Source organism: Carcharhinus amblyrhynchos, unplaced genomic scaffold, assembly GCF_965287045.1.
Source record: "Carcharhinus amblyrhynchos unplaced genomic scaffold, sCarAmb.v2.hapA scaffold_41, whole genome shotgun sequence".
Lineage (NCBI taxonomy): Eukaryota > Metazoa > Chordata > Chondrichthyes > Carcharhiniformes > Carcharhinidae > Carcharhinus > Carcharhinus amblyrhynchos.
In genome coordinates this window covers 211045-234246 of record NW_027649782.1, presented here as the reverse complement: position 1 = coordinate 234246, position 23202 = coordinate 211045, and the positions used below count along the sequence as shown (strand labels likewise).

Sequence of the window (23202 nt, the reverse complement as noted above, 5' to 3'; positions counted from 1 at the left end):
GATTTTAAACTAGAGAGGTTGTGGGGAGGGAATCAAGATGAGGTGACTGAGAGCAAGGAGGTTAGCTTGCAAATAGAGAAGGATTGTAGACAGTGTAAGAGGGAGGATAGACGGGTGATGGAGAAGGGGAGCACTCAGACTGAGGTTTGAGATGTGTCTATTTTAACGCCAGGAGTGTTGTGAATAAAGTGGATGAGCTTAGGGCGTGGATTGCTGCTTGGAAATGTGATGTGGTGGCCATTACAGAGACTTGGATGTCTCAGGGACAGGACTGGATACTTCAGGTGCCGAGTTTCAGATGTTTCAGGAGGGACAGGGAGGGAGGCAAAAGAGGTACAGTGAGGAAGGTTTTCAAAGCTTGCAGAGGGACTTGGACCAACTGGGAAAATGGGCTGAAAAATGGCAAATGGAATTTAACACAGACAAGTGTGAGGTATTGCACTTTGGAAGGACAAACCAAAGTAGAAGGTACAGGCTAAATGGTAGGACTCTGAAGAGTGCAGTTGAACAGAGGGATCTGGGAATACAGGTACAGAATTCCCTAAAAGTGACATCACACATGGATAGGGTCGTAAAGAGTGCTTTTGGGACATCGGCCTTTATAAATCAGAGTATCGAGTATAAAAGTTGGAGTGTTATGGTAAGGATATATAAGGCATTGGTGAGGCCAAATTTAGAATATTGTGTACAGTTTTGGTCAACCTTATTTATCTGGCATAAGGGGAAATATGAAGCCATCAGGCAGGAAATTAGACGAGTAAATTGGAAGGAGGTTTTCTCGGGGAAAAGTACCGAAGTAAGGTGGCAGATTTTCAATGAACCTTTGTCTGGAGTTCTGCACGACAACATTCTGATGAGACAGGAAGGTTTTGACAGGTTACGGGAACTGTGGTGCACGAAAGTTGTAATGAACCTAGTGAAAAAGAAAAGAAAAGCGTACAAAAGGTTCAGAGAGCTAGGTGATGTTAGGGATCTCGAGGAGTATATGGCTGGCAGGAAGGAACTCAAGAAGGAAATTAGGAGAGACAGAAGAGGTCATGAGAAGGCCTTGGCAGGTAAGATTAAGGAGAACCCTAAGGCGTTCTGGAAATTTGTGAAGAGTAAAAGGATGAGATGTGAAGGAATAGGACCTATAAAATGTGACGGTGGAAAAGTTTGTACAGAACCAGTAGAAATAGCGGAGGTGCTTAATGAATACTTTACCTCGGTATTCACAGTGGAAAAAGATCTGGGTGGTTGTACTGCAGGCTTGCAGTTGACTGAAAAGATTGAGCATGTGGACATTAAGAAAGAGAATGTGTTGGAACTTTTGAATAGCATCAAGAGAGATAAATCACCTGGACCAGATGGGATGTACCCCAGGTTACTGTGGGAGGTGAGGGAAGAGATTGCAGAGCCTCTGGCGATGATCTTTGCATCATCAATGGAGATGAGAAAGGTTCCGGAGGATTAGAGGATTGCGGATGTGGTTCCTATTTTCAAGAAAGGGAACAGGGATAGCCTGGGAAATTACCAACCGGTGAGTCTAACCTCAGTGGTTGGTAAGTTGATGGAGAAGATCCTGAGGGACAGAATTTATGAACATTTAGAGAAGTTTAATATGCTCAAAAGTAGTCAGCACAGCTTTGTCAAAGGCAAGTCGTTCCTTACGAGCCTGGTTGAGTTCTTTGAAAGTGTGACTAAACACATTGATGAAGGAAGAGCAGTAGATGTGGTTTATATGGACTTCAGCAAGGCGTTCAAAAAGGTCCCCCATGCAAGACTACTTGAGAAAGTGAGAGGGCATGGGATCCAAGGGGTCGTTGCCTTGTGGATCCAGAACTGGCTTGCCCGCAGAACACAGTTAAAAAGTCTGACAACACCAGGTTTTAGTCCAACCTATTTATTTGATAATATACTCGCAAGCTTTCGGGTTAGCCCCTTCGTCAGGTGAATGGAGAGTTCCGGCCACCTGACGAAGGGGCTAACCCGAAAGCTTGCGAGTATATTATCAAATAAATCGGTTGGACTAAAACCTGGTGTTGTCAGACTTTCTACTGTGTTTACGCCAGTCCAACGCCGGCATACCCACATCTTGCCCGCAGAAGGCAGAGAGTGGTTGTGGATGGGTCTTTTTCTGCATGGAGGTCGGTCACCAGTGGAGTGCCCCAGGGATCTGTTCTGGGACCCTTGCTGTTTGTGATTTTTATAAATGACCTGGATGAGGAACTGGAGGGATGGGTTGGTAAGTTTGCCGATGACACGAAGGTTGGTGGTGTTGTGGATAGCTTGGAGGGATGTCAGAAGTTGCAGCGAGGCATAGATAGGATGCAAGACTGGGCAGAGAAGTGGCAGATGGACTTCAACGCAGATAAATGTGTAGTGGTCCATTTTGGCAGGTCAAATGGATGAAGGAGTACAATTTCAAGGGTAAGATTCTTAGCAGTGCAGAGGATCAGAAGGATCTAGGTGTCCGGGTCCATAGGACTCTTAAATCAGCCTTGCAGGTGGAGGATGTGGTCAAGAAGGCGTATGGTGTACTGGCCTTCATCAGTAGAGGGATTGAGTTTAGGAGTCGGGAGGTAATGCTGCAGCTTTATAAGACCCTGGTCAGACCCCACTTGGAGTACTGTGCACAGTTCTGGTTACCTCATTACAGGAAGGATGTGGAAGCCATAGAAAGGGTGCAGAGGAGATTTACAAGGATGTTGCCTGGATTGGGGAGCATACCTTATGAGGATAGGTTGAGAGACAAAGGATAAGAGGTGACCTGATAGAGGTGTATAAGATGTTGAGAAGTATTGATCGGGTGGATTCTCAGAAGTTTTTTCCCAGGGCTGAAATGGCTGCCACAAGAGGACACAGGTTTAAGGTGCTGGGGAGCAGGTACAGAGGAGATGTCAGGGGTAAGTTTTTCACTCAGAGGGTGGTGAGTGAGTGGAATCGGCTGCTGTCGGTTGTGGTGGAGGCAAATTCGATAGGGTCTTTTAAGGGACTTCTGGATAAGTACATGGGATTTAATAGGATTGAGGGTTATAGGTAAGCCTAGGTAGCGATATGATCGATGCAGCTTGTGGGCTGAAGGGCCTGTTTGTGCTGTAGTTTTTTTATGTTCTATGTTCTTTCTTACCTCGGTGCTTCTTACCCAGGAGGAGGTGTTCTGTGTTGTCCAGATGATCCTTCTTTCTCTATCAACTATATACCTGTCATAACTCCCCTCAGCAGTTCTCCAGACACTGACAGGTTTTGGCTACTTTCACTGTAGCTCTTGCTCCTTTCATTGCTGTTTTCATATGAAGGAACTGCTGCTTCTTCTCCATCTCCACTTCCTCTCCTCGGGGCTTTGAGTTCTGCATCCTGAGGATTCACCTCCTCGCATCACCATTTCTCAGCTTCACCTGGCCCACAGACCCCTTCAGATCTGCAGGAGAATCCACGCAAAAGATGGACTCTGGCATTCAGCCCTCCTTCTGTGTGGCATTCTCTTGGACATTAATGTCCAAATGTGGAAGTCAGGGCTCAACGTGACTTCCAGGAGTTGAGTTGAATGGTATAAAAGCTTTTGAGAAATTTAATGAGGGAAAAGGAAATAAATGAATATGTGGATGGATTGAATGGTGAGTGTAGAATGAAGCCACAGTGCAGTGTAGAATGAAGCCTCACTGGCAGGGATCCATTGGACTGACCTGTTTTGTTACTGTAAATGCTCTCCAACACTTTGTTAACGTTTGTAATTACAATGCAGCTGTGGAAACAGAATGGGTCATTCAGATAGAACTAGTCTACGCAGGGTGGAAGGAAATGGAAACTGTCCCTAATCTGTCCCAAAAATTGGGAATGATGGATAATGATTATGTGTTGGTTTGTTTACTTCCATTGTGGGTGGGTTTGGAGTGGGGGAGGGGCACATAACATCCAGCAGGTAGCAATTAGTGCCACCTTCAGGCCTTATTCCATTATTACGAAGATTTAACCAACCCCCCACCCCCCCACCCTCCCATCTCTTCTCCCACCACAGGTTTCTCTACATGGAAACATCCCCCCATCGGCAATGTTCTCTATGTGAATCCTTTGCCAGATATCTGGGGTGACCTCTGACTCAACTGCTGGACTAGTATCAGTGATTGTGATCACTGTGAGACTGCCAGTGTTGGACAGCTGAGCTGGTCAGAGTGGAGAGGTTCACAGAATTTGATGCCTCATGTTATTCAGTTCCATATTAGTTCTATGGCACGACACAGTGGTTAGCACTGCTGCCTCACAGTTCCAGGGACCTCGCTTCATTCTGGCCTTGGGTGATTGTGTGGAGTTTGCACATTCCCCCCTTGTCTGTGCAGGGTTCCTCCAAGTGCACTGGTTTCCTCCCACAATCCAAAGATATACAAGTAAGATGGATTAACTAAGGGAAATGTATGGGGTTTCAGAGGTAGGATTGGAGAAGAGGGCCTGAGTAAGATACTTTGTCAAATATTCGGTGCAAATTCAATAAGCCGAGTGACCTCTTCAAAAAAAATTACTGGACGAGTAATCCAAATAAATGAGTCAAAGATGTGAGTTCCAGTCCCAAGTTAGTGCTGGGGATTGTCAGAGGATTTAACAGGATTGATTGGAGACTTGGACACTGAAACGGCAGATGGAGTTTAACCCAGACAAATGCGAGGTGAAGCATTTTGGAGTCATAGAGGTTTACAGTATGGAAACAGGCCCTTTGGCCCAACTTGTCTGTGCCACCTTTTTTTTCAAACTCCTAAACTAATCCCAATTGCCCACATTTGGCCCATATCCCTCTATACCCATCATACCCATGTAACAGTCTAAATGCTTTTTAAAAGAGAAAATTGTATCCACCTCTACTACTACCTCTGGCAGCTCGTTCCAGACACTCACCACCCTCTGTGTGAAAAAATTGCCCTTTTGGACACTTTTGTATCTCTCCCCTCTCACCTTAAACCTATGCCCTCTAGTTTTAAACTCCCCATCTTTGGGAAAAGATATTGACCATCGAGCTGATCTGTGTGGAGGAGCAAATTTAAGAATCATAGAACCCTACAGTGCAGAAAAAGGCCCTTCGGCCCATCGAGTCTGCACTGACCACAATCCCACCCAGGCCCTACCCCCATATCCCTACATATTATACCCACTAATCCCGCTAACCTACGCATCCCTGGACACTAAGGGGCAATTTCTTAGCACGGCCAATCAACCTAACCCGCACATCTTAGGACTGTGGGAGGAAACCGGAGTACCCGGAGGAAACCCACACAGACACGAGGAGAATGTGCAAACTCCACACAGACAGCGATCCAAGCCAGGAATCAAACCCAGGACCCTGGAGCTGTGAAGCAGCAGTGCTAACCATGTGCTACTGTGCCGCACACCCATTGAGGTGTGAATTATACTGTAATTATCCTGTAAAATGGCAGAACCCTTAGAAACGTTAACACACAGAGGGACCTGGTTCCTAAAAGTAGCAACACAGGAGGCCAAGGCAATTAAGAAGGTATATGTCATGCTTGCCTTCATTGGTCAGGGCATTGAGTACAAGAGTTGGAAAAATTATGCTGCAGCTCTATAAAACCTTGGTTGGGTAGCATTTAGAGTATTGCATGCAGTTCTGGTCACCACTCTGCCAAAAGGACTTAGAAGTTTTGGAAAGAGTGCAAAGAAGGTTCACCTGGGTGTTGCCTGGTTTTGAGAGTGTTTGAACAAAGAACAAAGAAAATTACACCACAGGAACAGGCCCTTCAGCTCTCCAAGTCTGCACCGACCATGCTGCCTGACTTAACTAAAACCCCGATGCTTCCAGAGGCCATATCCCTCTATTCACATTTCATTATGTACTTGTCAAGACGCCCCTTAAAAGTCACCATCATATCCGCTTCCACTATCTGCCCCAGCAACGAGTTCCAGGCATCCACCATTTTGTGTAAAAATCTGCCTCATACGTCTCTTTTAAAACTTGCCCCTTTGCACCTTAAACCTATGGTCCCTAGTAATTGACTCTTCCACCCTGGGAGAAAGCTTCTGACTATCCACTCTGTCCGTGCCTCTCGTAATCTTGTAGACTTCTATCGGGTCTCCCCTCAACCTCCGTCGTTCCAGTGAGAACAAATCAAGTTTCTCCAACCTCTTCTCATAGCTAATGCCCTCCATACCAGGCAACATCCTGGTAAATCTTTTCTGTACCCTCTCCAAAGCCTCCACATCCTTCTGGTGGTGTGTCGACCAGAATTGAACACTATATTCCAAATGCGGCCTCACTAAGTTTCTACAAAGCTGTAACATTACTTGTCAATTTTTAAACTCAGTGCTCCGGCTGATGAAGGCAAGCATGCCGTATGCCCTCCTGACTACCTTCTCCACCTGCGTTGCCACTTCCAGTAACCTGTCTACCTCTACACCCAGATCCCTTTGCTATCAATACTCCTAAGCGTTCTGCCATTTACTGTATATTTCCTAGCTGTATTAGACCCTCCAAAATGCATTACCTCACATCTGTCCAGATTAAACTCCATCTGCCATCTGTCCATCCAATTATCCAACTGATCTATATCGTCTGATGGTCCTCATTGCTATCTGCAAATCCATCAACCTTTGTGTCATTCACAAACTTACTAATACATTCGGTTACATTTTCCCCCAAATCATTTATATTTACATATATATGTATATATATATATATGGCCAAAATGGCTGAATCATCGTTCATACTCAAGCACGAATTCAAAAATAAATCTCCAATCTTCACCCCCCAAAAAAAACCGTTCCACACACTTTCCCAAGCAGTATTTGGATTTAAAATGCACTGCCTGATAATGTGGTGCTCAGATTTCACCAGAACCTTCAAAAGGGATTGAGTATGCAAAGGAGCAAAATTTACAACACCATGAGTGGCACAGCGGCTAGCACCGCTGTCTCACAGTGCCAGGGACCTGGGTTTGTTATGAGGAGAGGTTGAATAAACTAGGATTGTTTTCACTGGAAAGACAGAAGCTGAGGGGAAACCATAGGTTGATGCCGGCTTTGGGTGACTGTACAGTTTGCACATCTTCCCCGTATCTGTGTGGGTTTCCTCCTGATGCTCCAGTTTCTTCCCACAGTCCAAAGATGTGCAGGTTAGGTGGCTCAGCCATGTTAAATGCACAGGTATTATGGGATTAAACTAGAAAGAGTGCAAAGGTCTACAAAATAATGAGAGGCAAGACAGGGTGGTTAGTCTGAGGTTTATTTGCAAGGTTTCAGTGTCAATTACAATGGGGCACAGGTTCAAGGTGAGAAGGTGAAAGTGTAAAGGAGGTATGCAGGGAAAGTTTTTCATACTGATGGATGCCTGGAACGCGCTGCCAGAGGAGGCAGTGGATGCAGGCACATTAGCAACATTTAAGAGGCATCTGGATGAGTACATGAATAGGGAAGTGATGAATGAAGTGATGATCAAGGAAGAGCAAAAGACTTTTTTTTTCAATTTAGTTGGGGCATCATGATCGGTAGACAGTTACATGAGTAAGTTGGGTACAAAGGAATATGGACCAAACACAGGCAATTGGGATGATCTTGGTGGTTAAAAAAAAGAGCAGCATGGACAAGTTGGGCTGAAGGGCCTGTTTCCATGCTGTAAATTTCTATAACTCTATGGGGATAAGGTCTGGGTGGGATGCTCTGTCAGAGAGTCGGTGCATACTCGATGGGCTGAATGGCTTCCTTCTGCACTGTAGGAATTCTGTGAATGTGGAGAATGATCAGAGCAATTGACCTCACTAAATTGCTCTTCAAATTCAATGTAACCTGCTTCTCTGTTGCACTGGTCGATACTGGATAAAGAGAACATGTTTCCACTTTCAGGTGAGACCAGACATTGTGAATATGCAATGGGTGCAGGAATTTCAGAAAAATACCTTTGCACAGAGAATGGTTGGAATGTAGAACGTTATACCATAAGGAATAGTTAAAACTAATAATTGAAGGGGAATATAGTTAAATGTAGAAAGGAAACTGTAATTGATTTAAATAAACTGGACTAATAGGGAGCTGAAACACTGATATGGGTCTAAGAATATACAGCAACACATTATAACAGTTTAACTACAATGCAGAGATAGAAATGAATGGATGAGTAGATTAATGCATCAAGAATGTTTAATGTTGTCAGGCAAATAACTGATGTGAAACTAATTTGAGAGATGCCAATAATGAGGTTTATTTTCATTGTTTCTAAAGTCTGAAGGTTCAGAATTATCTCCTTTCCATGTGTATTATAGGGAAGCAGACTCTGAACAGGAAGCAGTTGTGAGGTTAATCATTTTGACTTCCTTGCCAGGTGAATTTGGAGAGGTGTGCAGTGGGCACCTCAAGTTACCTGGAAAAAGGGAGATTTTTGTGGCTATCAAGACCTTAAAATCTGGTTATACAGAGAAGCAGAGACGGGACTTCCTGAGTGAAGCAAGCATCATGGGACAGTTTGACCATCCAAATGTTATCCACCTTGAAGGAGTGGTCACCAAAAGCAGTCCAGTAATGATAATCACAGAGTTTATGGAGAATGGTTCACTGGACTCCTTCCTCCGGGTAAGATATACAGAAGTTGTGTTTTATTTCAGGAAATCATGCCTAAGTTTATGTTTATTGAAACAAAAATTGAAAATAGTTTGCAAATTTATTAGTTCAGGCACTGTCTATGAATAGAACAGAATTGGCCACATAAAAATACAAACAAGCATACAAATGAGGTGCAAGAAGATGCCATTCAGTCTCTCCAGTCTCGATTTGATAATATCCTCAAATCTGCATCCTGCCTACCCTGATTACCTATCATTCTCTTGTTTACCAAGAATCTCTCCATTTCTGTCTTAAAAATATTCAAAATCTGCTTCTACTGCCTTTACAGGAAGAGAGTTTCAAAGACTGACCACCCTCTGAGAGAAAAAATTTAATCTCATCTCTGTTTTAAATGGGCACCTTCTTATTTTTGAACAGTTACCCCGAGTTCAAGATTCTCCCACAAGAGGAAACATTCTTTCAACATTCACCTTGTCAGTACCCCTCAGGATCTTAATGGTTTCAATCAAGGTGCCTCTTACTCTTCTAAACTCCGGCAGAAATGAGGTATCCTGCCTTACTCTTTCTCATAAGACCACCCACCCATTCCAGGTATTGGCCTGGTAAACCTTCTCTGAACTGCAGCAAATACATTTAAATCTTTCCTTAGGGTGGAGCCCGGGGGCAGTGATTAGCAATGCTGCCTCACAGAGACCCAGGTTCAATTCTGGACTCAGGTGACTTTCTGTGTGCAGTCTGCATGTGCTCCCCATGTCTGTGTGGGTTTCTCCAGGTGCTGCAGTTTTCTCCCACAGTCCAAAGATGTGCCAGGTAGGTGGATTGGCCATGCTAAATTGTCCATTAGTGTCGGGGGACCAGCAGGCTATACACACGGCGTTACAGGGATAGGGGCATAGGTGGAATTGTTATCGGTGCAGGCTCAATGAGCCAGATAGCCTCCTTCTATGCTGTAGGGATTCAATGATTCGATGAATAAATCCAGTATTGTGCATAGTACTCCAGGTGTGGTTGCACCAATGCCCTGTACAACTGAAGTATAAACTCCCTGTTTTTGTATTCAGTTCCCCTCACAATGTTCTATTAGCTGCTGTGCTGCCTCCTAGGCTTTTATGATTCATGCATTAAGACACCCAGATCCCTCCATATCTCAGAGCTCTGCAATCTCTCACCATTTAGATTTTTTAAATTCTTCCTGCTAAAATGAACAATTTCACATTTTCCCACATTATACGCCATTTACCCACTTGACCTCTCGACATCTTTTTGTAACTTGCTTGTGTTCCCTTCACAACTTACATTTCTACTTATCTTTGTGTCATCAACAAATATGACGACCCTCGTTACAATCACTTCATTTATATAAATTGTAAACAGTTGAAATGCCAGATGGCCTCCTTCTGTACTATCGGGATTCTACGATTTTGAAGTCTGTGGCAAACCGCTTGTTACAGCTTGCAAATTTGAAAAGACCCATGTTATGCTTAGTCTTTGATCCCTGTTAGCTATTCAAACTTTTACCCATGCCAATATGTCATCCTCTATACGATGAACTTTTATTTTTTCTAATAACCTTTGATGTGGCACATTGTCAAATGCCTTCCATAAATATCCAGCTTTCATCCCCTTTTTCCATCAAAAAACTCCCAACAAGTTGGTTAAATATAATTTCACTTTCACAAAACTATGTTGACTCTGCCATATTAGCTTGAACTTATCCAAGTGTCCTGCTATAACATCTTTAACAATGACTTCTAACATTTTCCCTACAACAGATGTTAAGCTGGCCTGTAATTTTCTGCTTTCTGTCTATGATAACCCCCAGGACTTACTTGGGAAATCCTTGATTGATCTCCCTATGGCATTCATAGAATATGAGTTCCTGAGGTGATAGGTAATTACCTTAACAGGTGGAACTCATATTCTAAGCCCTTTATAAAGCAGGCCCCTGAGTGGGTCCATTATTGTATCGTCCCGGCAGGAATCTGTTTGTGTTCACCATAGGCTTGTGGTTTTACTTTTACTTTGTGGAATAAAGCACTGTTCCTTTACAGCTGACTCCTGAGTTATTATACTGGCAACGATGTACAAAGAATGTTTCAATAACCCTGCTCAGTGGATTCTGGTAAGCCTGCAATGTGAAGATTTAAAACGCTGTTTTTCGGGAAATTGAGCCATATAACACAAGTGTTGAGGACTGACCGCAATATGCTGAGAGAGTGAAGTACTTCTTCCAGGCAAACAGAATAGAAGGCACTAACTAGCAAAAGGCCATCCTAGTGACCATGTGATGCTGCAACTTTGAGTATTATTAAAAGTCCGGCATATGCGGCAGGACCAGATTGCAAGACCTTTGATGAGTTAGTGGAAATCATTATGATCCAAAACCATCCATTATCTTGGAACAGTACAGGTTCAATACAACAACTAGATTTGCGGGGGAACCAGAGACAGAATTCCTGACACAATGAAGAAAACCGATGGAGCGTTACAAGTATGTCGCAGCATTACTTGAAGTGCTGAGAGTGCAGCATAAGTGACTTAGCAACTCAAAGAAAGCACAAGGGCTGCAAGGCCCTCGGCTTTCACTTTCGTGAAAGTGAAATTATATTTAACCAACTTATTGGGAGTTTTTTGATGGAAAAAGGGGATGAAAGCTGGACATTTATGGAAGGCATTTGACAAAGTGCCACGTCAAAGACTATTAGAAAAAATAAAAATTCATCGTATAGAGGATGACATATTGGCATGGGTAAAAGATTGAATCACTAACAGGGATCAAAGACTAAGCATAACATGGGTCTTTTTCAAATTTGCAAGCTGTAACAAACGGTTTTCCACAGACTTCAAGACCTTGGGCAAGCCTCCTACTGCAGACCCAGGTCTCCAGTTGAACAAATTCCCAATCCCCAGTTGTTGGTGAGGAAAAACGAATAGACAGGAGATCCAGGAAATCCCAGCACCAGACAAGGGGGAGTCCCACAGTTTAAGGATTGACTAGCACACCAACACTGTGCATGCAGCCAGGGAGCCCACCCCAAACAAGGTTACCGAAACATAGCATGCAATGCCCAGATCGAAGGGTGAAGCCACCCCAAAACAGAATGTATTAGATAGGTCAGGCTGGAGAGGAGGAACTAGCATAATTAAATTGTATCACCGCACCAGAGGCAGCCCCAACACAGATCCAGTTTCAAGTGAATGGAATCCCATTGAACATGGAGGTGGACACAGACAAGTGGTACCCATTGGAGGGGTGCTAGAATTTAGAAGATTACAATTGGGTATCTCATCACACAAATTGAGAGACAAGAAGGCAAGATTGCAACCACTGTAACCCCAATCACATATGGGCAACAGACAGTCTGGCTCCCATTATACTGGTATAACAGCCAGGATCTATAGACTTTTGGGAAGGGACTGGTTACAAAAAAATCCATTTTGATTGACGGCAAATTTTCAAGATGGGTACTGGTAACATATACAAGGTAATCAGGAAGTACCCTGAAATTTTCCAAACAGGAAAAGATAAAACGGGTCAAGGCAAATATTTACGTAGGCCCAGATGTCCACCTGAGATTTTTCAACACAAGGCCAGTTCCATCCACTCTGTGAGCAGAGACTGAGCTGAAACGATTAGAAGAACTGTGCATTATTCAACCACTGCATTTCTCCAAGTGGACTGCACCTGTAGTTCCAGTACTAAAGCCAAGCAACACAATTGCCTCCCTGTTGTCTATAAAATGAGAGTGAACAGAGCACCTCATTTGGACAAATGTACGATACAGTGAATAGAGAACCTTGACGCAAAATTGTCCAGAAGACAGATATTCACAAAGCTGAATATGAGTCATTCTACGGCCAGTTAGACCCAGGCGAGTCATCAAGACAGTTAATGACAGAAAACATCCACAAGGCTAAATATGAATATATTCGCCTACAATTTGGGATATCATCAGCTTGCGCATTTTCCAAAAAGTAATGGAAAGCACAAGGCAGAGGATACCAGAGTGATAGTTTACTTTGACAATGTTCTAATCACAAGGGCCACCGTCAAGAAACACCATGAAAATTTAGAGGGGGTCTTGTGACAGTTCTTGGAAGCCGGAGTCAGACTGAAAAGGGAAAAGTGCATTTTTCAGGCTACTGAACTAACATACCTCAGTTATAGCATCAACTGGCCTACACCCAGTTCAGGAAAGAAGCTGCAACAAAAAGGAACACAATAAAATTAAAATTGTTTCTCAACCTCACAAACTATTACTTGGCAACCTTTCTGGCACCGCTAACTATGCTTTGTTGGTGGCACGGTGGCACAGTGTTTAGCACTGCTGCCTCACAGTGCCAGGGACCTGGGTTCGATTCCCAGTTTGGGTCACTGTCTGTGTGGAGTTTGCACGTTCTCCCCGGGTCTGAGGGGTTTCCTCCGGGTGCTCCGGTTTCCTCCCACAGTCTAAAGATGTGGGGATTAGGTTGATTGGCCATGCTAAATTGCCCCTTGGTGTCAGGGGTATTAGCAGGATAAATACATAAGGCTACTGAGATAGGGGCTGGGTGCAATCATGGTTGGTGCAGACTGGATGGGCTTCTGCATTGTGGAGATTCTATGATTCGATGTTTCTGTAAAAAAGCATCAGAAGGGGGCTTGGAAAGAACCACAAGAGGATGTTTTGTGAGGGTGAAACATCAATTACAGTCAGATAATGCGTTGACCCACTTCAACCATAAAGACCACTGCCCATTTGCTCATAACATTGGATGCCTCTCCCTATGGAATGGTGTGGCACCGTCATACAGATGGAGCACCAGGATGGAGCGTATGATTGCGTATGCTTCACAGAGGTTGGCCAATGTGAAAAGAAGGTACGCAGAGATCGAAGCAGAGAGTTTGGCAATGGTCTTCAGAGTGAAGAAATTTCACCAATACATTTGTGGTTGACACTTTACCATTATAACAGATTACAAACCTTAATTGGACCTTTTTCTGAGTATAAATCAACTCCCCCCATAGCGTCAGTTCAAATACAGCAATGGGTGCTATTGTTAAGCGTCTATGAGTACACCTTGGAACATAAACCAAGGATACAGATCATCAATTCAAATGCCCCAAGTCAGCTATCTTTGCCCACAAACTTACCCAAACCACTGAAAATGGACAAAGTTGTAATGGCATTCAATTTTATGGATACCTCACCAATCTCAGCTGAACAAGTTAAGACTTGGACTCGGAACAATCCCAGTTTGGCAAAATTAAGCCAAGTGATATTAAATGGAGGAATGCAAGAATGTTTGATGCAAGTCTTAAAGCTGTATGTGGCAAAATACCTAGAATTAAGCATAGAAGATGGCATTATCCCATGGGGAGCCCTGACAGCCTGCCCAGTAAATGGAGTAAGACCTGTCCACACAGCTCCATACCATCCATCATCAAACAGATTAGCGGAGAGAACAGTCCAAGTTTTCATAAATGGAATGAAGAAACAGAGAGGTCCTATAGACACAGAATAGGTATGATTCCTTTTTAATTATAGGATGGCACCACATAATGACAGGATTATCACCACAGGATTACTGATGGGCAGGCATCGACAGACCAGGCTCAGCTTTATCTTACCAAACTTAAGTGGAAGTGTTGAGGAAAAGCAGCCATGATGGACAAAAAGCTGATAGAGTTTCTTCACTAAGGGGACACTGTCCAAATGTGAAACTTCGGAGACTTCACACCGTGGACACCAGGAACGAACCTTCCAAGAACAGGGCCAACGTCCTATACAACAGGGGACAAGGTTGGGGATGAGATCCTAAGGAAATATGTAGACAACCTACACCATTGAGAGCTGTCGACAGAAACAACTAAGAAAGCAAACATACCATCTGGGACCCTAACTACACTGCTGGACGACAAAAATAATGGGACTCTCAAAGACAGCTTATGAAGACTCCACCTCTGAAATGGATACAGTAGCAGCAAGATCCCAGACAGTGGTCATTGTTGAAAAAGAATCACCTGCAAGGATAATTCGACAGTCATCCAGAAAGAGATGTTCGCTGACACAATATATCCCATCTGACAATGTGGAATATGGGGAGCAGGTCACAGGCCAAAAGACAAAGATGACCTCGATGCCTTGAGAGCAAGGGGGGTCCTTAGACTGCGAGGGGAGGACGTAATAAACCCCAGGACCTACATGGAGAATCCCTGATTGGCCTCCCAGTAGGTCTCATAAATTACGAGTCCCAGTGGTGATTAGTAATTACCTTAACATGTGGAATTTGTATCTTTTATTCAGCAGGCCCCTGTGCAGGTTCATTATTGTATCGTCCAGATGGGAACCTGTTTGTGTTTCTGTTCACCAAGGGCTTGTGGTTTTACTTTTACTTTGTATAGTAAAGCACCAATCCTTTACAGCTGACTCCTGAGTTATTACACTACCTCCCTCCCATTTTGAATAATAAAGTTATATTTGTTGTCATTCGTTATAGAGCTGTGCAGCACAGAAAAGGCCCTTCAAATCTGCACCAACAATAACTACCACTAAAGTCACGCTAATCCCATTTTCCTGCACTTGTCCCATGTCCTTGAATGTTATATTTCAAGTGCTCATCCATATATCTTTTAACGTTTAAATGGTTTCCGACTTCCATTACTTCCTAGGCAGTGCATTTCACCACCTTCTGAGTGAATTTTGTTTCTCAAATCCCCTCTGAATCTCCTGCCCCTTATCCTAAAACTCTGCCTCAACGATGGGGAATAGCTGCTCCCTGCTCACCCTGTCCATACCACTCATAATCTAATACACTTCAACCATGTCCCCCCCTCAGCCTTCTCTGCTTTAAAGAAACCAATCCAAGCCTCTTTGTATCTCAAAAGCTCCATCCCAGGCATCATCCTGGTGAATCTCCTTCATACCAATTCCAGTGCAATCACATCCTTCCTATAATGAGATGATCAGAACTGCACACAGTACACCAGCTGTGGCCGAACCAACATTCCGTCCAACATTACCTCCTTGATCTTACACTCTGTACGATAACTGATAAAAGCAAGTAGCCCATAAGCCTTCTACACTCTCCTATTCAACTGCTCTGTCACCTTCAGGGATATGTGATTTAAGTATCCTTTCCTCTGCACTTCCAAGTAACCTTCCAAGTGACCAGTGAGTGAACATCAGTGCTTAGGAAGTTGCTACAATCAGTTATCAAGGATTTCATAGCTTAACATTTGAAAAGCGGTGGTATAATCAGACAAAGTCAGCATTGATTTACGAAGGAGAAATCTATGAATCTTGTTAAACCTATTGGAATTCATTGAGGATGTAACTAGTGAGGTTGACCAAGGAAGAACTGATGGATGTGGTTTATTTAGACTTTCAGAAGGTGTTTGATGAGGTCTCACTTCGCAGACTATGCAAAGTTAACACACATGGAATTGCAGGTCATGTTTTGAGATGATTAGGAAGCTGGTTTGCAGATAGGAAGCAAAGAGTTGGGTATAAATGGGTCTTTACCCGATTGGCAAGTAGTGACCAATGGGGTACCATATGGATCTGTGCTATATTATATCTTAATGATTTGGAGGAGGAAACTACATGTATTATCTCCAAATTTGCAAATAATACAAAGTTGGGTGGGAGGGTGAGCTGTGAGAACGGTGCAGAGATACAGTCAAGTAAGTCAGCATATGTATAGCAGTTGCAGTATAATGTGGATAAATGTGAGGTTATCCACTTTGATAGCAACAATAGGAAGGCAGGTTATTGTTTGAATGAGTGCAAATTGAGAGAGGTGGATACTCAGTGAGACCTTGGTGTCACCGCACATCAGTCGCTGAAAGTAAGCATGCAGGTGCAGAAGGTAGTAAAGAAGGCAAATGGGTATGTTGGCCTCAGAGCAAAAGGATTTCAGTTTAGGCTTAGGGATGTTTTGCTGTAATTATTGGTAAGGCCACAGCTGGACATTGTGCCAAACAAAAACAGAAAATGCTGGAAAATCTCAGCAGATCTGACAGCATCTGTGGAGAGAGAATAGAGCCAATGCTTTGAGTCTGGATGACTGTTCATCAGAGCTCTGACAAAGGGTCATCCAAACTCATAACATTGGACAGTATTTTACTATTGCGTTGCGCCCATTTTCAGGTACAGAAATTTGGTAAAGTTGGGCATGAGGCGAACAGTGTGATCTGCGCCCGTTTTTGCACCAGTTCACACTTTACCAAGACCAAAAAGTGGCCGCAATCAGAACACACCCAAAACAGGCACAACATCAATTTAAATAATTCTGCATGTACTTTAATGCATTTAACAAGCTGCACATCCCACTTTACCAACACATCTGTCTTTACCCGGTGTTCACACAACCCAGAATCGGTCTGGAACAGACACACTTGATAAAAGTCTGATTGGGGCACTCCATCACTGAAAGTTAGTGAGGAGGTAAGTACCAACCATCAGACAGCTCCGCGCTGTTCATGGAGGGTCCTTTCATGGTGGCTATGTTGTCCTTTGGGTTGGGACGGGTCTACAAGTGGGGGAGCATGGCGGGGGGGCTGTTGCTCAGCATGGTGTCCGATGTCCGATTTTCATCACGGTCCAAGGTCTCAGCACTGACCTCGGCTCAGAGAGTCACAGAGCAATACAGCACGGAAAAGGCCCAAGCAGCCCACGCCAACCATGGTAAACCACCCCCCAACTAGTCCCAACTGCCCATGTTTGGCCCATATCCCTCTAATTCTTTCCATCCAGACATTTATCCAAAGGAATTCTCTATTAGATACTATGATTTTCAGCTTCCCAGCCAACGTTGTCATATAATTTCAGTCCAATTCCGTACACCCCACCTCCCCCGATATGTGGAGAATGTGCATAGAATCAGAGATGGAGTGTGTTTCCCTTTGGTACTGGACACACATCAGGAGATGGTGACGCCTATGGGTCAGGGGGTAATGCTGGTGTCTTGGGCAGAATTACTGCAACATTTAAAAAGCACTTGGATATGTTCCAAGCACTTGGAAAAGTTTTATGTTTCTTGATTAGTGTCATAAATCAGCATACATTAACACTGCAATGAAGTTACTGTGAAAATCCCCCAGTGTTGCTGTGGGGATGGGGAGCTGTGTTGCCGGGGGATGAGGGGGCTGCGTTCTGGGGGATGGGGGGGCTGCGTTCTGGGGGATGGGGGGGCTGTGTTCTGGGGGATGGGGGGGCTGTGTTCTGGGGGATGGGGGGGCTGTGTTCTGGGGGATGGGGGGCTGTGTTCTGGGGGATGGGGGTCTGTGTTCTGGGGGATGGGGGTCTGTGTTCTGGGGGATGGGGGGGCTGTGTTCTGGGGGATGGGGGGCTGTGTTCTGGGGGATGGGGGTCTGTGTTCTGGGGGATGGGGGGGCTGTGTTCTGGGGGATGGGGGGCTGTGTTCTGGGGGATGGGGGTCTGTGTTCTGGGGGATGGGGGTCTGTGTTCTGGGGGATGGGGGGGCTGTGTTCTGGGGGAGGGGGGGCTGTGTTCTGGGGGATGGGGGGGCTGTGTTCTGGGGGATGGGGGGCTGTGTTCTGGGGGATGGGGGTCTGTGTTCTGGGGGATGGGGGGCTGTGTTCTGGGGGATGGGGGTCTGTGTTCTGGGGGATGGGGGGCTGTGTTCTGGGGGATGGGGGGCTGTGTTCTGGGGGATGGGGGGGCTGTGTTCTGGGGGATGGGGGGGCTGTGTTCTGGGGGATGGGGGTCTGTGTTCTGGGGGATGGGGGGGCTGTGTTCTGGGGGATGGGGGGCTGTGTTCTGGGGGATGGGGGCTGTGTTCTGGGGGATGGGGGGGCTGTGTTCTGGGGGATGGGGGTCTGTGTTCTGGGGGATGGGGGGGCTGTGTTCTGGGGGATGGGGGTCTGTGTTCTGGGGGATGGGGGGGCTGTGTTCAGGGGGATGGGGGAGCTGTGTTCTGGGGGATGGGGGTCTGTGTTCTGGGGGAGGGGGGGCTGTGTTCTGGGGGACGGGAGCAGCTATGTTGCTGTGTGATGTGGGGCCTATGAGTGAGGGGTGTGGTGCTGTGTTTCTGGGGGGGTCTGTCGGTGGGGATGGGAAGTCTGGGCAGTGTTTGTTGCTGGGTTAAAGGCAAGAAGCTTTCCTTTATATCTCCATCCATCTCACCCCTTCTGCAAATCCCCCTCTTCAGAGTTACAAAATGGCTTTTGTGATGCATCTGATTGATCTTGCTGTTCTTTTGGTTGCTGATGGAGCTGAGGAGGAGGAGCAGGCAGAGGTAGTCCAGGCCTTACCACTCTCAGGAGGAGAATGAGATGGCCACCAGAGGCAGGAAGTGGTGTGGGGGTGGGGGGTGGGGGATTTGGGTGGCGGGGTGGGTGGTGGAGTTGGTTGGAGGGGGTTTGGGGGGGCAGGATGAGGAGGGAGAGGAGATCACGGCAGTTCCACACATGAGTGTTATTTGAACAGGTGTCAAACACCATTTGCCGCTGACATCTCTGCCTCCGAAAGGAGATAGTGCCACAGCTGTGCCATTTGTCGCAGGACCCAGCATCTGAGGGCAGTGAGGGGACACATCCACTCTCTGTCAAGTTGATGGCCGCTCTGAGCTTTTATGCCACTGGGTCCTTCCAGACCACCAGCCAAGATGTGTGTGGCATTTCACAGTCAGCTGTCCACACCTGTGACAAGGAGGTCACCAATGCCCTGTATCCCCGGCTGGCCAGTATGTCAAAGCTCACCTGGACCAGGCCCAGCAGGAAGCGCGGGCTGCAGGAATCACAGCCATTGTGGGGATGCCTAATGTGCAGAGGGCTATAGACTGCACCCACATCACCCTCAAGGCCCTGCTTCAGAATCCATGATGATTTGTCAATAGGAAGGGATTCCATTCTCTGAAGGTATAATTGGTTTATGACCACAAGATGGACATCATGCCCATCTGTGCCAGGCACCCTGGCAGTGTGCATGACTGAGGAGCTCATACTGGAGGTCTTTGAGGAGGAGCCCAGGCTGCAGGGATGGCTTGTGGGTGACACGGGGCTCCTGCTTTGGACTTGACAACTGTGCGAAGGCCTGAGACTGAGGCTGAGACCTGGTATAATGAGGTCCATGTTACCACCCGCTCTGTAGTGGAGAGGTGGATAGGGCTCCTGATAAATGCGGTTCCGGTGCCTGGAGCACTCTGGTGGGGCCCTACAATACAGCCCCCTGATTTCTTCCTGCATTGTGATGGCCTGTGTGCCCTTCACAACCTGGCACAGCAGAGAGGAGACATTTTGGAGCAGGAGGAGGCCGACCAGCCAAGCGTCTCTGGGGAAGAGGCCACCCAGCAGACCAGCAGGAGATGAAAGAGGAGGAGGACCACGCTGAGAAACACCACCCAAGCGTTGGGGGGCTGGCAGCAAGAATGAGGCGTGCGACGGCGGTGATCACCAGGTAGTTCGCTTACGAGGAGCCTGTGTTTATGCATGTGGGTTCCATTTCTCCCTCCCCACACCCCGCAAAGTCCTACTATCTCAAAGAACAAACAGCACAGAAAATTACAGCACAGGAACAGGCCCTTCGGCCCTCCAAACCTGCACCGACCATGCTGCCCGACTGAACTAAAACCCCCTAACCTTCCGGCGCCATATCCCTCTGTTCTCATCCTGTTCATGTATTTGTCCAGACACCCCCTTAAAAACCATTTCCACTCCCTACCCCGGCAGCGAGTTCCAGGCATCCACCATCCTCTGTGTAAAAAAATCTGCCTCATACATCTCCTTTAAACCTTGCCCCTCGCACTTTAAACCTGTGTCCCCCCCCTAGTAATTGACTCTTCCACCCTGGGAAAAAGCTTCTGACTACCCACTCTGTCCATGCCTCTCATAATCTTGTAGATTTCTATCAGGTCTCCCCTCAACCTCTGTCCTTCCAGTGAGAAAAAACCAACCTCTCCTCATAGCTAATGCCCTCCATACCAGGCAACATCCTGGTAAATCTTTTCTGTACCCTCTCCAAAGCCTCCACATCCTTCTGGTAGTGTGGCGACCAGAATTGAACACTATATTCCAAGTACAGCCTAACTAAGGTTCTGTAAAGCTGCAACATGACTTGCCAATTTTTAAACTCAATGCCCTGACCAATGAAGGCAAGCATGCCGTATGCCTTCTTGATTACTTTCTCCACTTGTATTGCCACTTTCAGTGACCTGTGTACCTGTACACCCAGATTTCTTTGCCTATCTTAAAGTGTTGTATATTTCCTCTCCCTATTAGACCTTCCAAAATGCATGACCTCACATTTAGAATCACAGAAACTGTACAGTATGGAAAAGGCCATTCGGCCCATTGAGTCTGCACTGACCACAATCTCACCCAGGCCCCAGCCCCTTATCCCTACATATTTACCCACTAATCCCTCTAACCTACGCATCTCAGGACACTAAGGGCATTTCTTTTAGCATGGCCAATCAACCTAACCTGCGCATCTTTAGACTGTGGCAGGAAACCGGAGCACCCGGAGGAAACCCATGCAGACACGAGTAGAATGTGCAAACTCCACACAGGCAGTCACCCAAGATGGGAATCGAACCCAGGTCCCTGGAGCTAACCACTGTGCTACCGTGTTGCCCACAAATTTGTCCAGGTCAACCTCTGACAGCCATCTCTCCGCCTAAGTCTCCAACCAATCTATATCCTGCTGTATCCTCTGATGATCCTCATTGCTATCCGCAAATCCACCAACCTTTGTGTCGTCCCCTTACAATCAAGCCAGTTACATCTTCCTCCAAATCATTTCTATGTATCTCCTACAACATGGTAACACCAGAGCGTTGGACTTGGGTACACTGTGTTAGTGAGTTTCTTTGGCAGGTTGATGATGACTCACTAAGCACCATTATGATGATGCCTTGGTGCAAATTCGCCTGACTCCTACCTGAACTCTGCATGCATGCTGGCACCTGGACCCATGTCTGTGTAATGGGTAAGGGATTAGTGAACCTCCATACAGAGCTCTGAGGCGGGTGGAGTGGGGGAGTCCTCTGGGACCATCAGGGTAACAGCATCCATAGAAATCATAGAAAATTTACAGCTCAGAAACAGGCCTTTTGGCCCTTCTTGTCTGAGCTGAACCATTTTTTGCCTCATCCCATTATTTAAAAGGCCGCAGCCATAGTCCACTGTGTCTCAGCACTGCCCCGTTGGGCCAAGTTCAAGCTCTCGAGCCTCTTGGTCATGGGCCTCAGAACCTCGAGAAGCCTGTTGAGTCCCTCAGCTGTGGCCCACTGTGACTCAGTCATGGCCCTCTGGGACTCTGCTGTGGGCATCGCTTGGAGCCTGCCACTCATGGTGGGGATTCGCTGCCCCTAGATTTTCACCACGGACACCATCCTTGCAGTGTCGGCCTGCAAACCATGCAAGGCAGGTAATAGCTGGTCTGTCTGAAAGCTTTGGAACTCCTTTCAACATCCTTGCAGTGGGTCCAGTGTGACCGTCAGCCCCTCCTGGCTCAGTTGCTGCATTCCTATCAGGGGAGGGAGAAGTGATCTCAGAGGCCCAGCATGTAGCTTGGGGCCAGCTGAGTCTTCACACCCAGCAGGCCCTGTATACCAAAGGCCTCAAACGTTCTCTCCTCCACCCAATGTACATTGTCAGATGTGTCGTACTCTCCAGAGAGTGACCAGAAGCCTCACCATTAACTGGAGCCACTGATGTGGGAGTATCTGGATGGCACCAAAAAGGTGCCACCCTCGGAGGTCCCTTCACCTGCTTCTTCCGAGGAATCTTCGGAGCTGTCAGCCTCAGAATCGGCAGGAGCTCATCCGCTTCTGGATCTCTTCCTCCAACACAGGACACAAGGTTAATTGTAAAGGAGGGAGAGGAATCTGGTATGGCAGAACAAAGAAAAACAAAGAAAATTACAGCGCAAGAACAGGCCCTTTGGCCCTCCAAGCCTGTGCCAACCACAATGCCTGCCTAAACTAAAACCGTATGCACTTACAGAGTCCGTATCCTTCTGTTCTCATCCTATTTATATATTTGTCTAGTTCCCCCTTCAATGCCATTATCATACATGCTCCTACCATTTCCCCAGGCAGAACATTCCAGAGAATCTTCAAAGCAAAAAACATGCCTTGTACATTTCCTCTAAACGTTTCCCCATGCACTTTAAACCTACGTCCCCCAGTACTTGACTTCTCTATCCTAGGAAAGAGCATCTGACTATCCACTCTGTCCATGCCTCTCATAATCTTATAAACCTCTATCAGGTCTCCCCTCAACCTCCGTCGCTCCAGTGAGAACAAACCGAGTTTATCCAACCTCTACTCATAGCTAATACCCTCCAGACCAGGCAACATCCTGGTAATCCTCTTCTGTGCCCTCTCCAAAGCCTCCATATCCTTCTGGTAATGTGGCAATCAGAATTCTACACAATATTCTAAATGAGGCCTAACTAAGGTTCTGTACAGTTGCAGCATGACCTGACAATTTTTATACTCAGTGCCTGACTAATGGAAGCAAGCGTGCTGTATGCCTTCTTGATTACCTTATCCACCTGCATTGCCACTTCCAGTGATCGGTGGATATGTGCACTCAGATCTCTGTGCCTGTCAATACTCCTAAGAGCTCCAATTTACTCTAAAATTCTACTTGCATTGGAGCTTCCAAAATGCATTATCTCACACTCTGGATTAAACTCCATCTGCCATTTCTCTGCC

At 46.1% G+C, this 23202-nt stretch overlaps 1 protein-coding gene across 2 annotated transcripts in view; it reads left to right on the top strand.

Annotated features, from left to right (window-relative positions):
• LOC145335786 (ephrin type-B receptor 2) overlaps positions 1 to 23202 on the top strand; it is a 606760-nt gene that overhangs the window by 521449 nt on the left and 62109 nt on the right. For both annotated transcript variants that reach the window (XM_080181518.1, XM_080181517.1), the window contains one exon: positions 8297 to 8544. In XM_080181518.1, the coding sequence (XP_080037644.1) occupies positions 8297 to 8544 (248 nt within the window). The remainder of the gene's footprint in view (positions 1 to 8296; positions 8545 to 23202) is intronic.